The sequence below is a fragment of the Scomber scombrus genome, chromosome 11 (assembly GCF_963691925.1).
Source record: "Scomber scombrus chromosome 11, fScoSco1.1, whole genome shotgun sequence".
In the NCBI taxonomy this organism is placed as follows: Eukaryota; Metazoa; Chordata; class Actinopteri; order Scombriformes; family Scombridae; genus Scomber; species Scomber scombrus.
This window is the reverse complement of record NC_084980.1, coordinates 6342168-6360051: the sequence shown is the minus strand read 5'-3', so window position 1 is coordinate 6360051 and position 17884 is coordinate 6342168. Positions and strand designations below refer to the sequence as shown.

The following is a 17884-nucleotide window of genomic DNA, read 5'->3' as shown; positions in this document are numbered from 1 at the left end:
TTTTTGAAATGATGAGAAGAAAACGAGAAAAGAACGGATTTGACAATAGATTCTCCCTGAAAAACACAAACAAACAAACAAGAAACAAACAGAAAGAGCTGCACTTCAATATGAAGTAGGTGATCAATAAAACAACAATAACAAACATAACATCACAACAACAGTGTATTTCTTAATTCTGCCAGCAGATTGGGGTGGAGGAGCAGCTTTTAAAATAATTTCATTTGAAATGTTTGAAGTGGATAGTCATAATATTTCACAGAGCATGATCTGTGCCAGAAAAACAGAAATATCACTACAGAAAATCATCACATGTGAAGCTGCTTTCACTCCTGTGGGATAGTTTTGAGCTTCCCTCTTCGATAAAGGATAAAAGTAATCACATCGTCAAGTCAATAACAGTTTCAAATGAGTTTGAGTACAGGCCACTGCTTTACCTATGAGTCATTTTAACAGTTATTTCTATATGCAGCATTCTGCCACATTATTTACATGCATGCCCCTCTATGAAGCAGCTGTTCATATAGCAATCAATCAAGACACTAAACTTCCCGCAGTATAATCTCTCCTACCTTTTCATTGTCTGCACTTTGTTCTGTCCCTCTGTACACTAACCTATTTAAATCTAACAAAATACATGTGTCCAGTCACTAGTGTCAAAGAGTATCATGAAAATATAACAATTAAGACGCCCTCTCTCTGTGTTCTATATGATGCTCATCTGTTTTTATCCATTTTGTACAAATATCAATCTCATATACACCTCAGGATATATTGGAGGTGAGATTAAACTGCACAAAATTGGTGTCTGTAAACACAGATGGCACTTAATTGAAATATACTTTGAGCAGCCACAATACAGTATATTGTAGTAATGCTTGCATACGTTCTCAACAGCAAAAAATACGGTATATAAATGTATGCAGAATGTGTCATTTATATACAATAAGATTACAAAAAGAAGTGAAATGTCTTCATTTGTCAAAGTCTCTGTGTACAGTGTGTGTCCCTCTCTAAGGTTGTTGCTGGTACTGTCCCTCTGTGGCTGTGTAGAAGTCGTCCAGGACGCTCTGCATGTAATCAAAGGTGGGCCTGTCTTCAGGTTTGTTCTTCCAGCAGGACATCATGATTTCGTACAGCTCGGGGGGGCAGGTGTCAGGCTGCGGCATTCGGTAGCCTCGCTGAATCGAGGACATCACCTCTCCTTTAGTCATACCTGAGGAAAACAGAGTAACGTTTAACCGAGTAAATGCTCAAGCTTACATGAAAGACAGCACTGAACCTGTAGTAGTAGAAGAAGTGATACTAATAATGCAATGATACAATGCAAATTGTTTCTATGCGGTTTAGTCGCCAGTAGAGGGCAGTGATCCACTGATAATGTCACTTGTGTTGCAACTGGTTTATGGTAAATGTATTACCTGGAAATATGACAACATATAGAAAAGAAAGCATGACATTCAGTAACACTGTTCAACACTTTGAGCGTTGAGGAAGTATTGTGATTTTCATTCTACTGCATTTATATTGTATTGTTCTAAGTGTAGTTACTTTACAGATACAGATTATTAATACACAATACATCCTCAATAATTATAATCCAATAATGCAATACATTTTATTCTGAAATGGACCATTTAGCATACTGAGTACTTTAGCACTTGCATATATTTTGAAGCAGGACTTTTACTTGTAACAGAGGTATTCTACACTCTGGTATTGCTACTTTTAGCTTATTTACTACTTCTTGTACTAGCAATGCCTAAACTTAAATACATTTGCTTTTGTAAAAAGATGTTTAAAAAAACAAACAAAACATAATTCTTTTAATTTTTAACTAATTAGCACACAGCAAACGTGGGTCCACTTAATGTTATATTAGGAATCACATAGAGAGACACATAGTGTGACACTACATAGACAGTATTTGTCACTTGATTGGGCAGATGAAGCTTCACGTGGATCATCATTTATGACGGTTAGCATAATAAAACCTAATAATGTCATGTGGTTTTGTTAATGCTCACCTGGGTAAGGAATTTTCCCAAAGGTGATAATCTCATAGAGCAGAACTCCAAAAGACCACATGTCTGACTTGATGGTGAAGGAGCCATAGTTAATGGCCTCTGGAGCAGTCCATTTAATGGGAAATTTGGCTCCTGTGGACAACACACACACAGAGTTACACACACATATACACATGCAGTCACCTTTACAATAAGGCTAGACTTCAATGGGATATTTAAAAAAGTGACTAATCTCTAAAAAATTATCCATTCTCCCACACACATCCTACATACCAAACTCTACGGAGATTGGAAGGTTTCAATTCTATTTTTGTGCTTGAGTTTAATTTGAACTTTCCTATTACAGTATTTTCAGTGTCTCCTGGTTCCAAATCAGTGATTTAAGCAGGTTTCCTCTCATCACACAGAGATAAATACATTATCTCCTACCTATCTCTCTGTAAAGTGATGTGTACTATACTGTGAGTATGACAGAAAATGGACAATGTGTGTGGTTTAACACTATTAGACACTGTGGTGTGAGAGTGTATATTTTGAGTCTCCAAATGTGGAGCAACTTTCAAATGAAACCAAAAGGGTTTGTGGTCTATTCTGCTTCTAGCTAATATTTGACTGAGTGTGTCACACGTATTCTGTTTGTCACTTACCCTCTCTGGCTGAGTACTCATCATCCTCTATGACTCTTGCCAGTCCAAAATCAGCTATTTTACAGAGCAGGCTCTCTGAAACCAGAACATTGGCTGCTCTCAGGTCTCTGTGGATGTAGTTCTTCTTCTCTATGTACGCCATGCCTTCTGCTATCTGCAACAGCAGAAGAAGAAGTTACAGTTACAGTTAAAGTACATAAGTATTATGAGTGATGTAGTTAAAGTATTACAGCAAACGTACATAAGTCTTATGAGCTTGATGTAGTTAAAGTATTACAGTAAAAGTACTGCAGTATTATGAGTGATGTAGTATGCAGTGTTACAGTAAAGTACTGCAGTATTATGAGTGATGTAGTATTTAGTATTACAGTAAAAGTACTGCAGTATTATGAGTGATGTAGTATGCAGTATTACAGTAAAAGTACTGCAGTATTATGAGTGATGTAGTTAAAGTATTACAGCAAAAGTACCGCAGTATCATGAGTGATGTAGTTAAAGTATTACAGTAAAAGTACTGAAGTATTATGAGTGATGTAGTATGCAGTATTACAGTAAAAGTACTGCAGTATTATGAGTGATGTAGTATGCAGTATTACAGTAAAAGTACTGCAGTATTATGAGTGATGTAGTATGCAGTATTACAGTAAAAGTACTGCAGTATTATGAGTGATGTAGTATGCAGTGTTACAGTAAAAGTAGTGGTTTGGTCCCTCTGACTGATATATTATTATATATGACATCATTAGATTATTAATAGTGCTGTGGGGGTGGAGCTAGTTTTACTTACCTAACCCTCATTCTCAGAAAAACACATCCAGGAACAAGAGTTACATTTTTCAAGTACTAGGAAGCTATCAATCATCAGAATAATGTATTTCCTTGTCAGTGCCCCCTACGGCTCTGCCCAGAAAAATTCTTAATACTGTAAACAAAAGAGAAATTCACTCCCTCCGAATGTGGTCTTGCAACATTGCAAACGCAGCAAACTTTAAACTGTTATATTGCTACTTTTGGTTATGGTTCCTCCTTTCAGTTCAGCAATGGAAATATTGATGTAATATCTATTTCTCAACGATGTGGTGAGTCAATTCTGAGAAAAAGCTTTCTTAAAAAGAAATTAAGCCGAATGTGGTGAGTGAGAAAATCACCTGGGCTGAAAAATCGATGAGTTTTGGTAGTTGCAGTTTGCACCCTTCGTCACTCTTTAGGAAGTCTAGTAGGCTCCCTGAAAGAAAAAGAAAAGATTTTTTCAAAACTTGTTATCATGTTATCTGATGATGCCTAATAACATTTCAAAGCACTTCTCACAGCTAAATCCTATCCTATCCTACTACTATAATTGGAGAGTGGGATGTTGTTCCGTCCGTCCCTCTGTCCGTCCACCTTTCTCCAACCCCCTGCATCCCCTCCAAGGTTCAGGGTGCCAGCTGCATATGGCATTTTTTTACGCTTTTCGTTTCATGTCAACTTCGATTTCTATTTCAATGTTAAATAAATAGTCTGCAGTTATACTTTTTATTTACTCGGAGCTACTGCCACCAGGGACTATTTTTTCAGCCTGTGACGTATGTGCGTAGAGCCGACGCCGTACATAGGGGCGTGAATGACGGGAGGAGAAGATCACAAATAGAGGAGACATTTATGGTGCTTTTCCACTACACCGTTCAAGCACGACTCGCCTCGACTCGCCTCGGTTCTTTTTGCGTTTCCACTAGGGAAAGTACCTGGTACCTGGTCCTTTTTTAGTACCTGCTCTGGTGAGGTTCCAAGCGAGCCAAGCCTGTACTAAAATGTGACGTCGACACACTGCTGGCCGCTGATTGGTAGTTGTCGCTGGAAGAGTCATGAGCCGTCCCACACAAGAATCAAACCCGGCATTTTTAAATACCGGCAGCAGCGTTACAACCATAGTTACAGCCAGCCATACGGCTCAATTTTATTGCTTTGTGTGTGACAAAAAGCCAAATACAGCAGCAAGTACACCACTGCCTCAATGTCCTCCATTGTTTATGTGTTTTGTGTCGCGTATAAAACGAAGTCACGGCAGTTTCGCGGAGCCGTGCTATGACGACCCCGCCCACGTTGAGTAGGTACTTTTTTGTAATGGAAAAGGAACCGTGGCAAGGCGAGGCGAGTCGTGCTGAAACTGTGAAGTGGAAAACGCCATTATTCACGGTCACGGAGATTTTCAACATGTCTAACAAGAGCAAATCACGGTTGGAAAATACTCTCGATGCCCCCGAACGCCGCATGACATTAACGAAAAGTGGATTTTCAGAGAAATCAGGTAAGAAACCACAAAACACAATCCACACAGTAGCTACAGCTAATGCTACAGCTAATACTACAGCTAATGCTACAGCTAATGCTAATGCTACAGATACAGTTTGTTAGTTACTCACCCATACAGCCTTCCAACCATGTAATTATCCTTCCGCGACATGAATTCACACATTATGTTCCTCTTTGTTCCAGAGTTAAATAATATCTCGCCTAACAAAAACTTCACAATGTGATTATGCATGTAAAGCCTAACCTTTTCATGCATTGTGACCACTATATTACAATTTAGTATGTGTGTCATAGCCTATATAAACATTCTTCAGAAATCCCATTATCGATATACACGGTCGCCCATAAAGTTGGAATAAAATATGTTTTACTTCTTCTCATGAAATGATTGTGAAAATGTGATTTATTCTTGATAAAGTGTATATATTGTCAAAATTGTATTGATCAATCTCATTGCACCTGGTCAAAGGTGATTACTGATGTGTATAAATATAAAATAAAAAGAGGAATTTGTCTGAAAACAAAATTATTCCAACTTTATGGGCGACTGTGTATATTGACTTTGTTAACCAGTGGTGTGTCATCATGCATTATCTAATTTTTTAAAAACTTTTCAACAGTGCGCTGTGAGGACAATTGCCACAGAATGAGACAGCAGAGGTCATCGGAGCTGAGGCTACAGGTACTCATACTTCATGATTAACCCTTTCATGCCTATATATGCATATATTCAATTAATGTACAAATAAACATATTGCTGCTTCACTTTCTTTCCTACCTGCTAGCATTACCATGCTAATAAAATACCTACCTATCTAAATAATTCATCCCACAGCAACTCAATAACAATTCTCATTTACATACACCATCTCATTCACACATGGCCCAACATGTCCTTGGTTATGTGGATCTCATTTCAAACAAATATCTGATCCAACCACACTCATGGATTATACTTAATAAATAATAAACGCATTTGAAATATTTTCTTTTAAGCTGAGCGCCGTGGGAACGATCGCCACCGAAAGAGACTGAAGAAGACATTGGAGCCACCTCAGGTTACAGGTACTCATACTTTCTGATTACCCCAGCTGATTCTTCCCACAGTAACAACATTGACAATGATAATTTACATACAAAATCTTATTCATGGCAGGGCCAGGGCACAAGTGTGTTTGGGACACATACTTACTGTGACCGTCATATATAAATATACATTCTTCTCACTGCTTTAATCTATGAACATGGGCGCATTGTTCTAGTCTTCTTTAGTCACAACACTAGCTGCTGACCTGACATCTGTACTTCTTACTAATGCTTGCTGATTGTAAAGATATAGGAATCTTTCTCTACCATTCGCCATATATTCAGTGATGATGTATATGGGCTGTGTCTTGGTGATGACAGCGTAGAGCCGCACCAGCCTGTCGTGCTGCAGTGTCTTCATGACGTTGGCTTCATCCAGGAAGGCTTCGACTGTCATGGTGCCTGGCTTCAGCGTCTTCACGGCTACTTTGGTCACGTTGTTATAGTAGGCTGATGATGCAGAAAGTGGAGGAAGGAGGGAACAGAGAATATTGTTCAATTTCGATTCAACCTTATCAAATGACACACATGGTCTGTAAACAAATCTCCAAAGCAAGATTAGACTGTACAGCCTGTGAAACAATTAACAGGAAGTAACACTGAGAAAAGTTGAATATAGCATGCAATAATAATAATAGAAATGCTGCATTTTGGTGCTTAATTGGCTGACTGTCACTTCAATCACACTGTGCATGTTTGCATTTATCTGTTACTGCATAAAATCACAATAACTGGAATGAGCTATTAAAGACAGGTTCAGTAATTTTCAAAATAACAGTCAGGTGCACAAATGAACATAGAAAGCAGTTTTGCTCGCCCTAATCATTCTTCCTGTTCGTACTGGCCATTAAAAGATGCATTCTTAATGTGCTTTCAATTTGATGGGGGTCGAAAATCCACGAGTGCAATAAAACTTTGTTTCTGTGTTAGGCATGTCTACGCACCCCTTTCTGGTATGTGTGTTTGTGTATCTGTGTCCTTGCCCGACTTCCAACGCAAATCTCCCTGACACTTCAACATTTCCTGTATAGATGATGACTGATAACACTCCCCAGGTCTCGAGTTACAGTGACAGCAGCCTGTTCTAAATAAATATGTGCTTTAACAAACGTAATGTTTACCACAGAGGGAAGTTTGATTTTAATGATGAGGAAATTGAACTTCTCTGTATTTTTTTTTTTTACTTCTGCTACTTCCAATTTACCATAAAGCAAAGGAATTAGAAATCTCATGATGTGCTACAAACCGAACAAGTTGCGTTCCCCTTTATGACAGATGAAATCCATTATGTATAAAAAAAGCATTATGTGCACATGCGGTTTTATTCATCAGCCTCCCATTTATTTTTAAAATTTTTTACAATAAGAACAGTTTTAAATGGCCTCTTCCTGATTTTTTTGCTGTCAACATTTCTTTGTAATCTGACTCAAAAACACACACTGTAAAGGGTAACATGCAAGCAGGTTGTCTTCTTAGTAATCATATCGATGTCTCAAAAAAGGATGTGGTTATGAATTGGTGATGGACGGAGCCACATGTGAATATTAGTCTCTTTAACTCTAAGATGCTCCAATTGCTGAAAACTGCTGATTGCACTGGCTAGTATTCAAATAGGGTGTATTAGAAGGGAAATAGCCCTCTCCTTCTTTGACATTAAGGGTTGTTCCTAGTCAACTTTATTGATTGAATAAAGGCGCTAAAAAAAAGAAGGACATTTCTCCTCTCAGTACTCACCCATCCAGACTTCTCCAAACTGCCCTGCTCCTAGTTTCTTCACCATCTTAATAGAATCTTTGGAAATCTCCCAGGCATCTTTATCCCACGGCTTCTGAGCTTTGGGTTTTGCACATGGACGGTCAAGTTTACGACACAGGCCATCTGCTTTGTCTGGAAAGGACACACATGCAACAAAATTACTGACACACAGTGGCACACTGGCACCTAAATTCATCACATCTGTGCGTCAAGTACGGAGCTGGATCTAAGCCAGCCTGGCTCTTAATGAAGAGGGTGAGGTTGCCAGGAAACTAGCATAGACTCCAAGAAGTCATTGTGCTTGACCACTCTTCACCAAGAAATAGCTATCGTACCGAGCCCCACCTATAACTACAATGTGCCATTTCTCTGTATTCAGAACAAACACAATACTGTGTTAGTTAACTGTGAAGGTTCTAGTAGGCGAGGCTAACTGTTTCCCCCTGCTTCTACTCTTTGTGCTGAACTAAGCTATAATAATTTCCATCTGTAATCTTCTCATCTAACTCTTGAGGAAGGAAATGCATTCAACGTGTTTGTTAGACCTCAAGGACATACTTTACAGAGATTACTTCCTTCTTTCTCTCTCAACCCAACCGGTCAAGGCGGATGGCCACCCACCTAGTGCATAATTCTGCTTGAGGTTTCTTCCCATTAAAGGTGTATTTCTTTACCACTGTCACCAAGTGCTTGCTCATGGGTCTCCTTGAATTAAATTAAAAGGTACGGTCTAGACCTGCTCTAGAGTGCCTTGCGATAACTTTTGTTGTGATTTGGCGCTATATAAATAAAGATTGATTTGAAATTGAATTGAATTGTTTGTTTACACAAAATATCTCCAGTACACCTTTAATTAATTTTTCATTATTAGAAAATATATTTATACATCTAATTACAAAATCATCTCACATACTGTAGAAGTGAGTTTTTATATGAAGGAGATTATGCACTTCCTTTGCAGAGTCGTACTCACTGTGGTAGTGTTTGATCATGCTGCCGATGTCTTGGAAGGAGATCTTTGGAGAGATGTAGTAACCACCATTATCCATCTTCCTGATCTTATAGTGTTTAATTGACTCCATCCCCTGGGCGTCCACATCTCGGATGGACATTGAGTAACTTCCTGTGGAGAAATGAAAAACTAATAAGACCCATGATTAAACTGAATTGATTTAAATGAGGCAGGAGATCTGGTTAAACTCCATATTGTGAAAGCAGGGAAGGTTTTGAATGTGGCTCTGTCTCCCTGTGCTGTTGTGATTTCCATACCTTTTGATGTTTCGCTTTCCCTGATAAGATAAGCCCCCGGTTTGTTTGCTGGCGCCAACAGCTGCCTTTCTGCATCCTTTCTTGTGATGTCCTTGAAAAACCACCTGCAATGAACGGAATCAAGAAACAGACTGAATATCCAAAATGGACATATCATCACACCTATTTTGACAAGATGCACCATGACTGGCTTAAACCTTACAAATGCTCCTTTGTGATTGCTAGAACTCAATCTGGGAAATTATTAAGAGATTTACTCACTCTTCTGTTTCCATGGTGTCAGCTTGGGCGACATAATTGGACGGAATGAATCCTTCTCTGTTAGATGTTAGAGACACTGCTTTCCACCACTCACCATGTCTGTAATAAATATAATACTATTTTAGCACAAATGGGTTTGTTTTCTTTTCTTTGATTGCCAGTACTAAAGAAACATCTTCCCCAAGACCTATATATGGAAACATGTCAGAATACCCTCCTGAATTCCATTTTCCCATTATTTTTACCTTCATTCTCCTTTACAATAGAAAATCCACTTTAATGGATGCAACATTAGATCAAATTGAAATCTCATCTTGGGATGTCTTTATTTAGTAAATACTGGCATCTTAAAAATGTTAGATATCCACTAGAATATGTGAGTCTAACCCAAGTTTGGTGATGCAAGAGTCTGTAATATGGATCAACAAATGACTGTTAAAGTTGAAGTTGGTGTAGGGTGAACTGTACCCAACCCTGATAGTCTCCTCTTGGTATGCAGTTTAAACAGTGTTCCATTTCATAGCTTGTGTAAGCTTTCATCATTGGTTCTTGCCTTACACGATGCAGAATATAAATGATGAATGACATTTCCTGACGTTGAATCAGTCTAACATCAACAGCAGACACTCACTCCTCTAGGATTTTCATCTTTTCTCCTTTCTTGAATCCTAAATCGTCTTGGTGCACGGCTTCATACGGGTAAAGGCTGACCACTATTTTACCAACCCCGCCTTGCTCTAAGAGAGAAAAGAGATGTTAAGAAGTTAAGACATCTTAAATACTGTACTACAAAATAAATAGACCCATAGCCAGAACAGTATGATCTGTATTAATACTAGAGTGTGTGTTGTAAACCAAAGCAAGCATTCATTCATAAATATAAGATGAAGTTTGAGGGAGTAATGGACACAGTTTGACAAAAGATGATATGTAGTCATGCTGCTGGACAAGTGACAACAATTCACTAAAAACATCATCTAAATAGTGTTACTGTTGATGTGTCACTGAGCTTGTCTGAGTTGGCTCAACATTTTAATTAAGCCAACATCTGGAATAGCATTAGTCTTTCCGTTAGCAAAGGATCACATTTATTCTAGTAATTTAGTTGCATATACCTAAATACTTTTTTTTTGTAGTTTTGTAAGTTCTTAATTTGTTTTCATATTTTCATTTTAGACTACTTGCTAGCTGGATATACAGACAGACTTTCCAGGCTATTGTGAGGCTACAGCTATCTGAGTTAGCTCAATCAAATTGGTATTGTAGAAAGTTAAACGTTCCTCTTGTGTCCATAGACAATGTTTTGTAAGTGAGCTGTGACATTAGGAGTAACACAAAGAGGGAACTTTGTGCTAACATGGCTCTACAAAAGTGAAGTACATAGCTTCACATCTAGCAGGAATAATTACAGTGACCAGTAACTGTCATGTGACTATTTTATTAAGATAAAACGTATCCTCTAATGCTACATTAAAATTAACTTTTGCTTCAAATCTAGTGAGTAAGGCTTGTGACCTAGTTAGCTACATCATGCAGGCTGAAGTTCAGTTGGCTTTTATTACACGTCATAATGAGTAACACTGTAATGTTTTTATAAAGTCTCCAGAGTGTAAAATCAAAGCCATAATGAGTAACACTGTAATGTTTTTATAAAGTCTCCAGAGTGTAAAATCAAAGCCATAATGAGTAACACTGTAATGTTTTTATAAAGTCTCCAGAGTGTAAAATCAAAGCCATAATGAGTAACACTGTAATATGTTTTTTAGAAAAAGGCTCCACAGTCCAAAAACAAAGACTACTTCCTGCTATAGTCTGTTAGTTTGTTAAAGGGATGGCTATCTAAAACTGTTTCTAAAATACCATAGTTGAAAGACACTTTTGACTTTTGAATTACTACAATTTTAAACCAATCCTTTAGAAAGTAATAAAGAAAGTAGGCAAAAAGTAAAACAAGATGACAGAAAGAAAATAAAGAAAGACACAAAAAGACACAGCCATACCTTCCATTTTTTGAAACACTTGGCCAGGCAACAGGGAGTTACTCTGCAACAGCAGATGGAGAGGTTTAAATAACAATGTAAAGGATATGAAAATACATAAAACAAGAAATGTCTCTAACATGATATCTGCAGTATTTAATATGTGCTTTTGGACTACAGACTTTCACAATCTGTTCATTTCCCTCATCGTGTGTGTGACAGGGAAGTGCCATTCTTTAGGAAAGATCTGAGTCATGTTTTAATAGAAAAGGGTCTGAATTGTAAAAGGATCCCATGAGAACTGACTGAACAATGTCACTTTCATGAAATTGTTCATTTAATAAAGAACAAACAACTTTAACAGTTTTCAAGCAGTTATTTTGGGCAAATACCACTTTGTTGAAGTTATCTCAAAGAGCAGAAATGAGCGTCTATTACTGTCAGTCTCACTACTTACTATGTTGTTTTTAGCATTGGAGGTGGGGTCTCTGACATAGTGCGTTTGCTCGGTACGTACAGGCTGCTGGCTGATCTTCCCCTCCGCACCTCCGTCCAGCCCTTCGTTCAGCCCTTCATTCAGCGTGGATTTTATACAACCCATCCTGCCTGCATGAGGAAGTGAGAAAAGGAAGGGTGAACTAGGCTGTTACATGTTTACCATTTACAGGTGCAGAAACAAGCACTTGAAATCTGTGGTGCCAACACCTGTGACTCTGGCTGTTATTTTGTTTTATAAATCATGTGCCATTTCAAAAAAGGTCACAGAGGAAATTCACAAATACGCCTTTCAACTAGCAAGCAGCAACAGCCTACAAATGCCTATACGTGGTCAAAATGTAAATGTTCTGTAAAGAACTATTATACAGATTTTTATAGGTCAGATTTATCATGATTATGTCATAAAACCTCACAACCTGATCTTAATCCCACATCTTATCATAAAGTCACAACATGAGCAGTAGTAACCATGACCAATACCCAACGGCTATGTCTGTTATCCAAATGAGTCTTTTTGTGCTATACTGATTGGTTATATGTACTCCTGGCAACTTAAATATTATTAATGGTTAATGTTTAGGCAACTCATTATGCTTAGTTAAGGTTAGAAAAAGATTGTGGTCTTGGTTAGATACTTAAAAATTCAATGTCAGCTTGAAGAACAAGACAGGATACAAAAACAGACATAGATGCAAATGTTCTAGTGTCAGGGTAAGGGTTATAGGATTTCAGTCTGAACTCTCTTCTAGTATGTATTACCAGTAGCATTTACAGATATGTTGTTGAAGATGGCACAGAGGAAGTAAGAATAAAGTTTTTTGGTCTTCATTTGAAAGTCAGTGGAGAGAGACAGGAAACACAGGGAGAGAAAGGGATATGATAATGCAATAAAGATCTCCTAGCTGGGAGTAGAACTGTGGATGTTGCAGTTATGTAGGTCACCAGGACACCTCTATGACTGTGTTTTGAAAGAAGCCACAGTATAACAAAGCATGAGAGTAATTGTTCAAGGAGGCATTAGCTAAATTAAGAACCAGGAGAGCTTTCAGTTGGATGGTTTCTGTACTGTAGTGCAGTTTCTGAGACTTTTCCACGTTGACAAGATAACAGTCTGGAGGAAGCACTCAGCAATTGAAATGCTTCTTGGCTGCAGTATAGGCATAATATACCTTTATTTGGCAGCAATTTTGATCCTTAATAAAACAATACTGATCCAAATGTATCGTTATTTCTACTCTTCTGGGCTTTGTTTAATCTCAATCCATCTCATATTAAAGTCTATTCAAATTAATTGCGGTAGTTTGTTATTGTGGCTTTAGGCTTGACTGTTTTTTCTAACCAGCAGGAAGTCAGAAACACACCATGGCATTTACCTTCTTCAACTCTCCTCTACATATTTCCTGTGTAACATTTAAATAGAAGTTCTATAAAAGAGACATAAGAGAAAGACAAAATACCGCAGAATGATGTCTTAATGAGTTTGATATGGATGTTTTATGCAATTATTGATTGTTGACTAACTGCAGCAGCGTTATAATGATGGATCCGTCTTATATTTGTGACAGTTTAGTACATGATATTTTGTCATATCATTCTGCCATGTCCTCTATGTATTTGTTTAGCCTTTTCTTTGTCCAATAACTGATATCACGGTGTTTAAGTGTTCAGTGGTCAAATATTTTGGGCATGCGTTAAATTCTAAGAAAGGTTTTTTGAATATTAACATTTTGAATTCATTCCCAAACAGTCTATTGTTATCTTTACACCTCATGTGTGTTAACTCATAACTGATGGCTCCACTTCTCCTGATGCCACTGTTTTGTATGTGTTTGATATGATTCATGATATGATCATGGTCTATTTGACCAAAAGAATAGAAAATAATAGATAAGGAACTTATACTTCTTATTTTCATTTTCATCATTACGGCCACAGACTTTTCATGTCTCTCTCTGAACATGTTTCCTGTCTCCATCTGCACTGTCAACTATTAAATAAAGGCCAGAATTTTCAGAAAAAGAGGAAGGCATAACATTGGTGAGGACACATTGTCACCTACTGCATATAGTTGTGTTTTAGGGAAACTCATTTCATGAAACAATTTCAGCAATGAGAGCATTTTGCAATGGTTATTATGTGATGCACTCCCTTGCATACCACGTTGTTTTTATAACACTGTGCCTGGATTCTATAAGGAAACATAATAAGGATGCGCAACACAATGCAGACATAAACAGACAGAATACTTGTGTTTTCTTCCCCAGGGAAACCAAGTACATTGGACAGTGTTAAACCACTTGGTTAAAGTTATCTTGATTAATCTAGAATATATTAGGTATTTACTTCCTCAATATTTGTGTCTTCTTTTTTCATTTTCTCAAGCTATGCTTTTCACTTTTCTTCTCTCACTAATCCATTATTTTTCTACCTTTGGTCTATGCCATTTACTTAAATATTTTTTGGTTAAAGTTACACTAAATTACATAATCTTGAAAGATTTGCTACTACCATTCTACTTCCTCATTCTTCTACTACTTCACACAGAGCAGACATGGGTTTCAGAGTGCTGTTTAAGTAATAAAGCAGTAATAAAAAGGGAACACCATAAATGATGTAAACGATATTTATATTATTATTGGTAACCTTTGCATATAATAATCAAAGGTGCTGATCCACGATAAGATAAGCTTTAAAACTCTTAAAACTAGGAAAACAACACTGTTTGTCAGCCTGCTAATCCTGATGGAAAATAAATACTCTTTAAAACCTTCAAGTGGGTTACAAAGGGGCAATGGATCTTTAGAGTAATTATTCTCTCTATGGTAGGCGGATCAAAACAGTCAGCCACATATCAAATGTCAGTTAAAATCCAAAAGCACCCTAGCACACCTGTACACTTCCCCTATTACCACACAATGGTACAATTGTTGCTAAGGAAATTACCATAAGTTTGTGATGCAGTGAGAATATGCAAAACAAGGGTTGGTAGGTATTGTCCTCAAAGAGATATAGGTAGTAGAGGTCAATGCAGTTCTGAAGAATTGGACTGGACTGACTTGAGGCTGACTGTGTTGTGTATAGCCACAATCGTGCTTTAAGCTAAATCCTATCATCAGCATGCTAACATGCTCACAGTGACAATGCTAACATGCTGATGTTTAGCAGGTGTAATGTTTATAATGTTCAACATTTTAGTTTTGTGTGTTAGCATGCTAACATTGATAGGCTACAGCACTAACCCCAAAGTGCAGCTGAGGCTAATGGGAATGTGATTAGCATTACACTTTAAACCAAAGTACTAGACAAATAACCCTTGACCTGATAATGGTGCTAGACGAAAAGTTAATAAATAACCAACAATATTACAAGAGAGGACCATGAATGCCTTGTTGGAACCAGAAATGTCAACCTCATAATAGCGTTGTACAGTAACGCACCTTTCCACATATCTACCAAACAATGATACATCTGTTCCTAAGGAAATATATGATACAGTTTTGATCGACGGTATGCAAATCAATAGTGGTAATTGTCCTCGAAGATATTCAAGCAGCAGGACCGGTGTAGTGCAGCGCTGCAAAGCTGGACTTAAATGACCTGAATTTCTCACGAACGTGTTTGATTGTTTGAACAAGAGTTAGGGTAAAAAAAACCCTTCAAGAACCATCCAACCAAAAGCAAACAGAAAGAGGGTAAGCCTAGAACCTCACTCATCTAGATGTTTATGAGCTGAAATTACACTCAATAAATCCATAAAAAACTTTGCACGTGTGCAAAAGGAACAGAGTGTTAGTGAATAAAAGTGTTGTCGTCAGGTGTTTTGGCAGTTTGATACTGTTGTGTTGGTTCAGTGCCTCCATTATATTTTTAACTTGACAGTCAGCAAACAGCCGGAAACTGAATGTCTGAAAAGATTAGGAATCAACACACAAACACACACGCACACACACACATACACACACACACACATAGGGCGCTATGCTATGACCACCGTGCAGACTTCCTCCTTTTGCAATGGATTGTGCCAAAGACAGGAATAGTGAAGAAACAAAAGGAGACAGACGTGAAAGAGGAGATACTTTCAAAATGTAATCCCCTGTTAAATGACTGCAACTGACTAATAATTCTTTCACTAGATGTTGCCACTTACAAATAAAGATTGATTGATTGATTATTAAATCTACATCTACATTATTAAATCTACATCAAAATGAAAAAAAAGTCGAAAGTAGGAATACATGCTTTCCAAGAGAGGTATGGTTTAAAATCATGACAAGCCATGCTTAAAAATTCAGAAAACTGCTGGTAAATCTTCAACAGAAATCAGAAGACAATAAGAACAATACTAATAAAAAGGTGTTTTACATAATTAAATCATTAGCCATATATAATACATTCTCACCTATTACTTTATACACTCACTTGCAATTTTATCCCATATATTCAAACTTACAATCTTTTTGAATGCGACTTTGTGAGTGTATATTAACACATGTTGATATCGCAAAACGATACACACCTCCAGCTGATTTCATTCACACTTCACAAGCATTTGTTCTTACCTCTTTTTGTGTGTGTATGTGTGTATGTGAGTGTGTGGATATATCCCTGGTGAAGGAAACAGTTAATCCACTGCAGATAAGTTGTTCAGTCCTCAGATTTCTTCCCTAAATTGTTCATCAGACTTGTGCTGACTGACAGACTGCTGCTATTTGGTTTGCCGACTGGGTCAGCTGTTACGGACTGTTACCCTCCACAGAATGAGGAACTTCAGTGAAACTGGCTGGGGATTTTTCTTTCTTGCTGAAACTTCCTGGTACAATTGTCTAATGATTATTTGCATAATCGGCAACACACACATACACACACACACACACACGCACGCACGCACAAGCACACACGGGTGGAGCAGACAGATGGTCTTGTAGGTCTTTCAATAAGGAAATACAAGCACAGTATTACAGTATCTCATACAACTATAAACCAGTAGAATCTCTTTAAAGAATTCTGCAAGTATGCATATTTTAATCAAATAATTCATCTCATAACTGTTCATCAAGTTGCAAATGTGTGTTAAACATGCTTTAGTGTCAAGTTTAATAAATTCTCCTACAGCACCACCTGTTGATGGAATCTCAGAAGCACAACAACACAAAAAGATCCCTCTCATCATTTCTTTATTTTGCTTTGATTGACACAAGGAGTAGAAAACATGTTCATAGACAGTCGGACAAAACAGCTACACATTTAGCAAAATCATGCACCTGCCATATTCCTACATGCTGAATGATGGAACAGCTGAGTTTACACAGTGTTGTTGAAGCGGGCGTGAGTCACTACGGTCACATGGCAGTTTACAACTTGGAAACCTGATCGAGTGAGCGTTATAAAAAGAAGAAGAAGAGTTATATTTGCCTTCTTTACAGTTCACATGAACAAGAATGAGACACAGTCAAGCTGTAGTGTTACAGGAAGATTATACTCTGTAAAACTGGGAAGGAAAAATTACAACAATTTCATTTTTACACAGTTTTAAAAGTGCATGCACGGTGGTCTTTTACCGATGACTATTATGGGATGTTTCCCATTATCACACAAAGTAGCAGGGATGTAGTTTTGCCTCGATGTCAGATGGAGATAGAAACTTTCACACAAACATGATACATTTACTGGAAGCTCCACTCAGTATTGCATATCTACATAAAAGAATTAGTTCAACCATTTTGGGAAATGCACTTCTTCTCTTTCTCGCATAAAGTTGGATAAGAAGATCGATACTGCTCTCATATCTGTACAGTGAATTAAAGCTGGAGCTAGTATCCAGTTCATTTAGCATAAAGACAAGAAGCAGGATGGAAACAGGACAGCTAGCCTGGATGTTTCTAAAGAACATTCACCTACCAGCATCTAAAATGTCACTAATTTACACGTTTATCTTGCATGTTGAATTCATATTTCATGTTTAATTTATACAGAAACAGTAGAAAGTTAAAACCGATTTGTGAAGGGTTATTTGTTCTACTATTTATTGGCCAGGGCTAGTTATCATGCTAGTTGTTTCCCCATGTTT

At 37.5% G+C, this 17884-nt stretch overlaps 1 protein-coding gene across 3 annotated transcripts; it reads right to left on the bottom strand.

Annotated features, from left to right (window-relative positions):
- Positions 1-472: 472 nt before the first annotated feature.
- On the bottom strand, positions 473-16604 carry lyn (LYN proto-oncogene, Src family tyrosine kinase). Of its 3 annotated transcripts, none has more exons than XM_062428420.1 (13): positions 16377-16604; positions 11774-11922; positions 11338-11380; positions 9969-10074; positions 9338-9436; positions 9077-9180; positions 8781-8930; positions 7787-7939; positions 6320-6502; positions 3823-3899; positions 2675-2828; positions 2028-2159; positions 473-1216 (listed from the first exon to the last, which is right to left on the bottom strand). In XM_062428420.1, exons 2-13 carry the CDS (start codon positions 11915-11917, stop codon positions 1014-1016), a joined length of 1548 nt encoding a protein of 515 aa, XP_062284404.1. In that variant the 5' UTR covers positions 11918-11922; positions 16377-16604; the 3' UTR covers positions 473-1013. The 3 variants fall into 3 exon arrangements, with proteins under 3 accessions (XP_062284404.1, XP_062284403.1, XP_062284405.1); XM_062428419.1 differs by having other exon boundaries at positions 11774-11918; XM_062428421.1 differs by having other exon boundaries at positions 11834-11918.
- Positions 16605-17884: the final 1280 nt, after the last annotated feature.

Coding starts and splice junctions, on each gene's coding strand:
- lyn (XM_062428420.1), bottom strand. CDS start 11,917: ATGGGTTGTATAAAATCCACGCTGAATGAAGGGCTGAACGAAGGGCTG. Junction 7,940..8,780: donor CATGATCAAACACTACCACA/GTGAGTACGACT, acceptor TGTCCTTTCCAG/ACAAAGCAGATGGCCTGTGT. Junction 2,160..2,674: donor TGAGTACTCAGCCAGAGAGG/GTAAGTGACAAA, acceptor TGTTGTCCACAG/GAGCCAAATTTCCCATTAAA.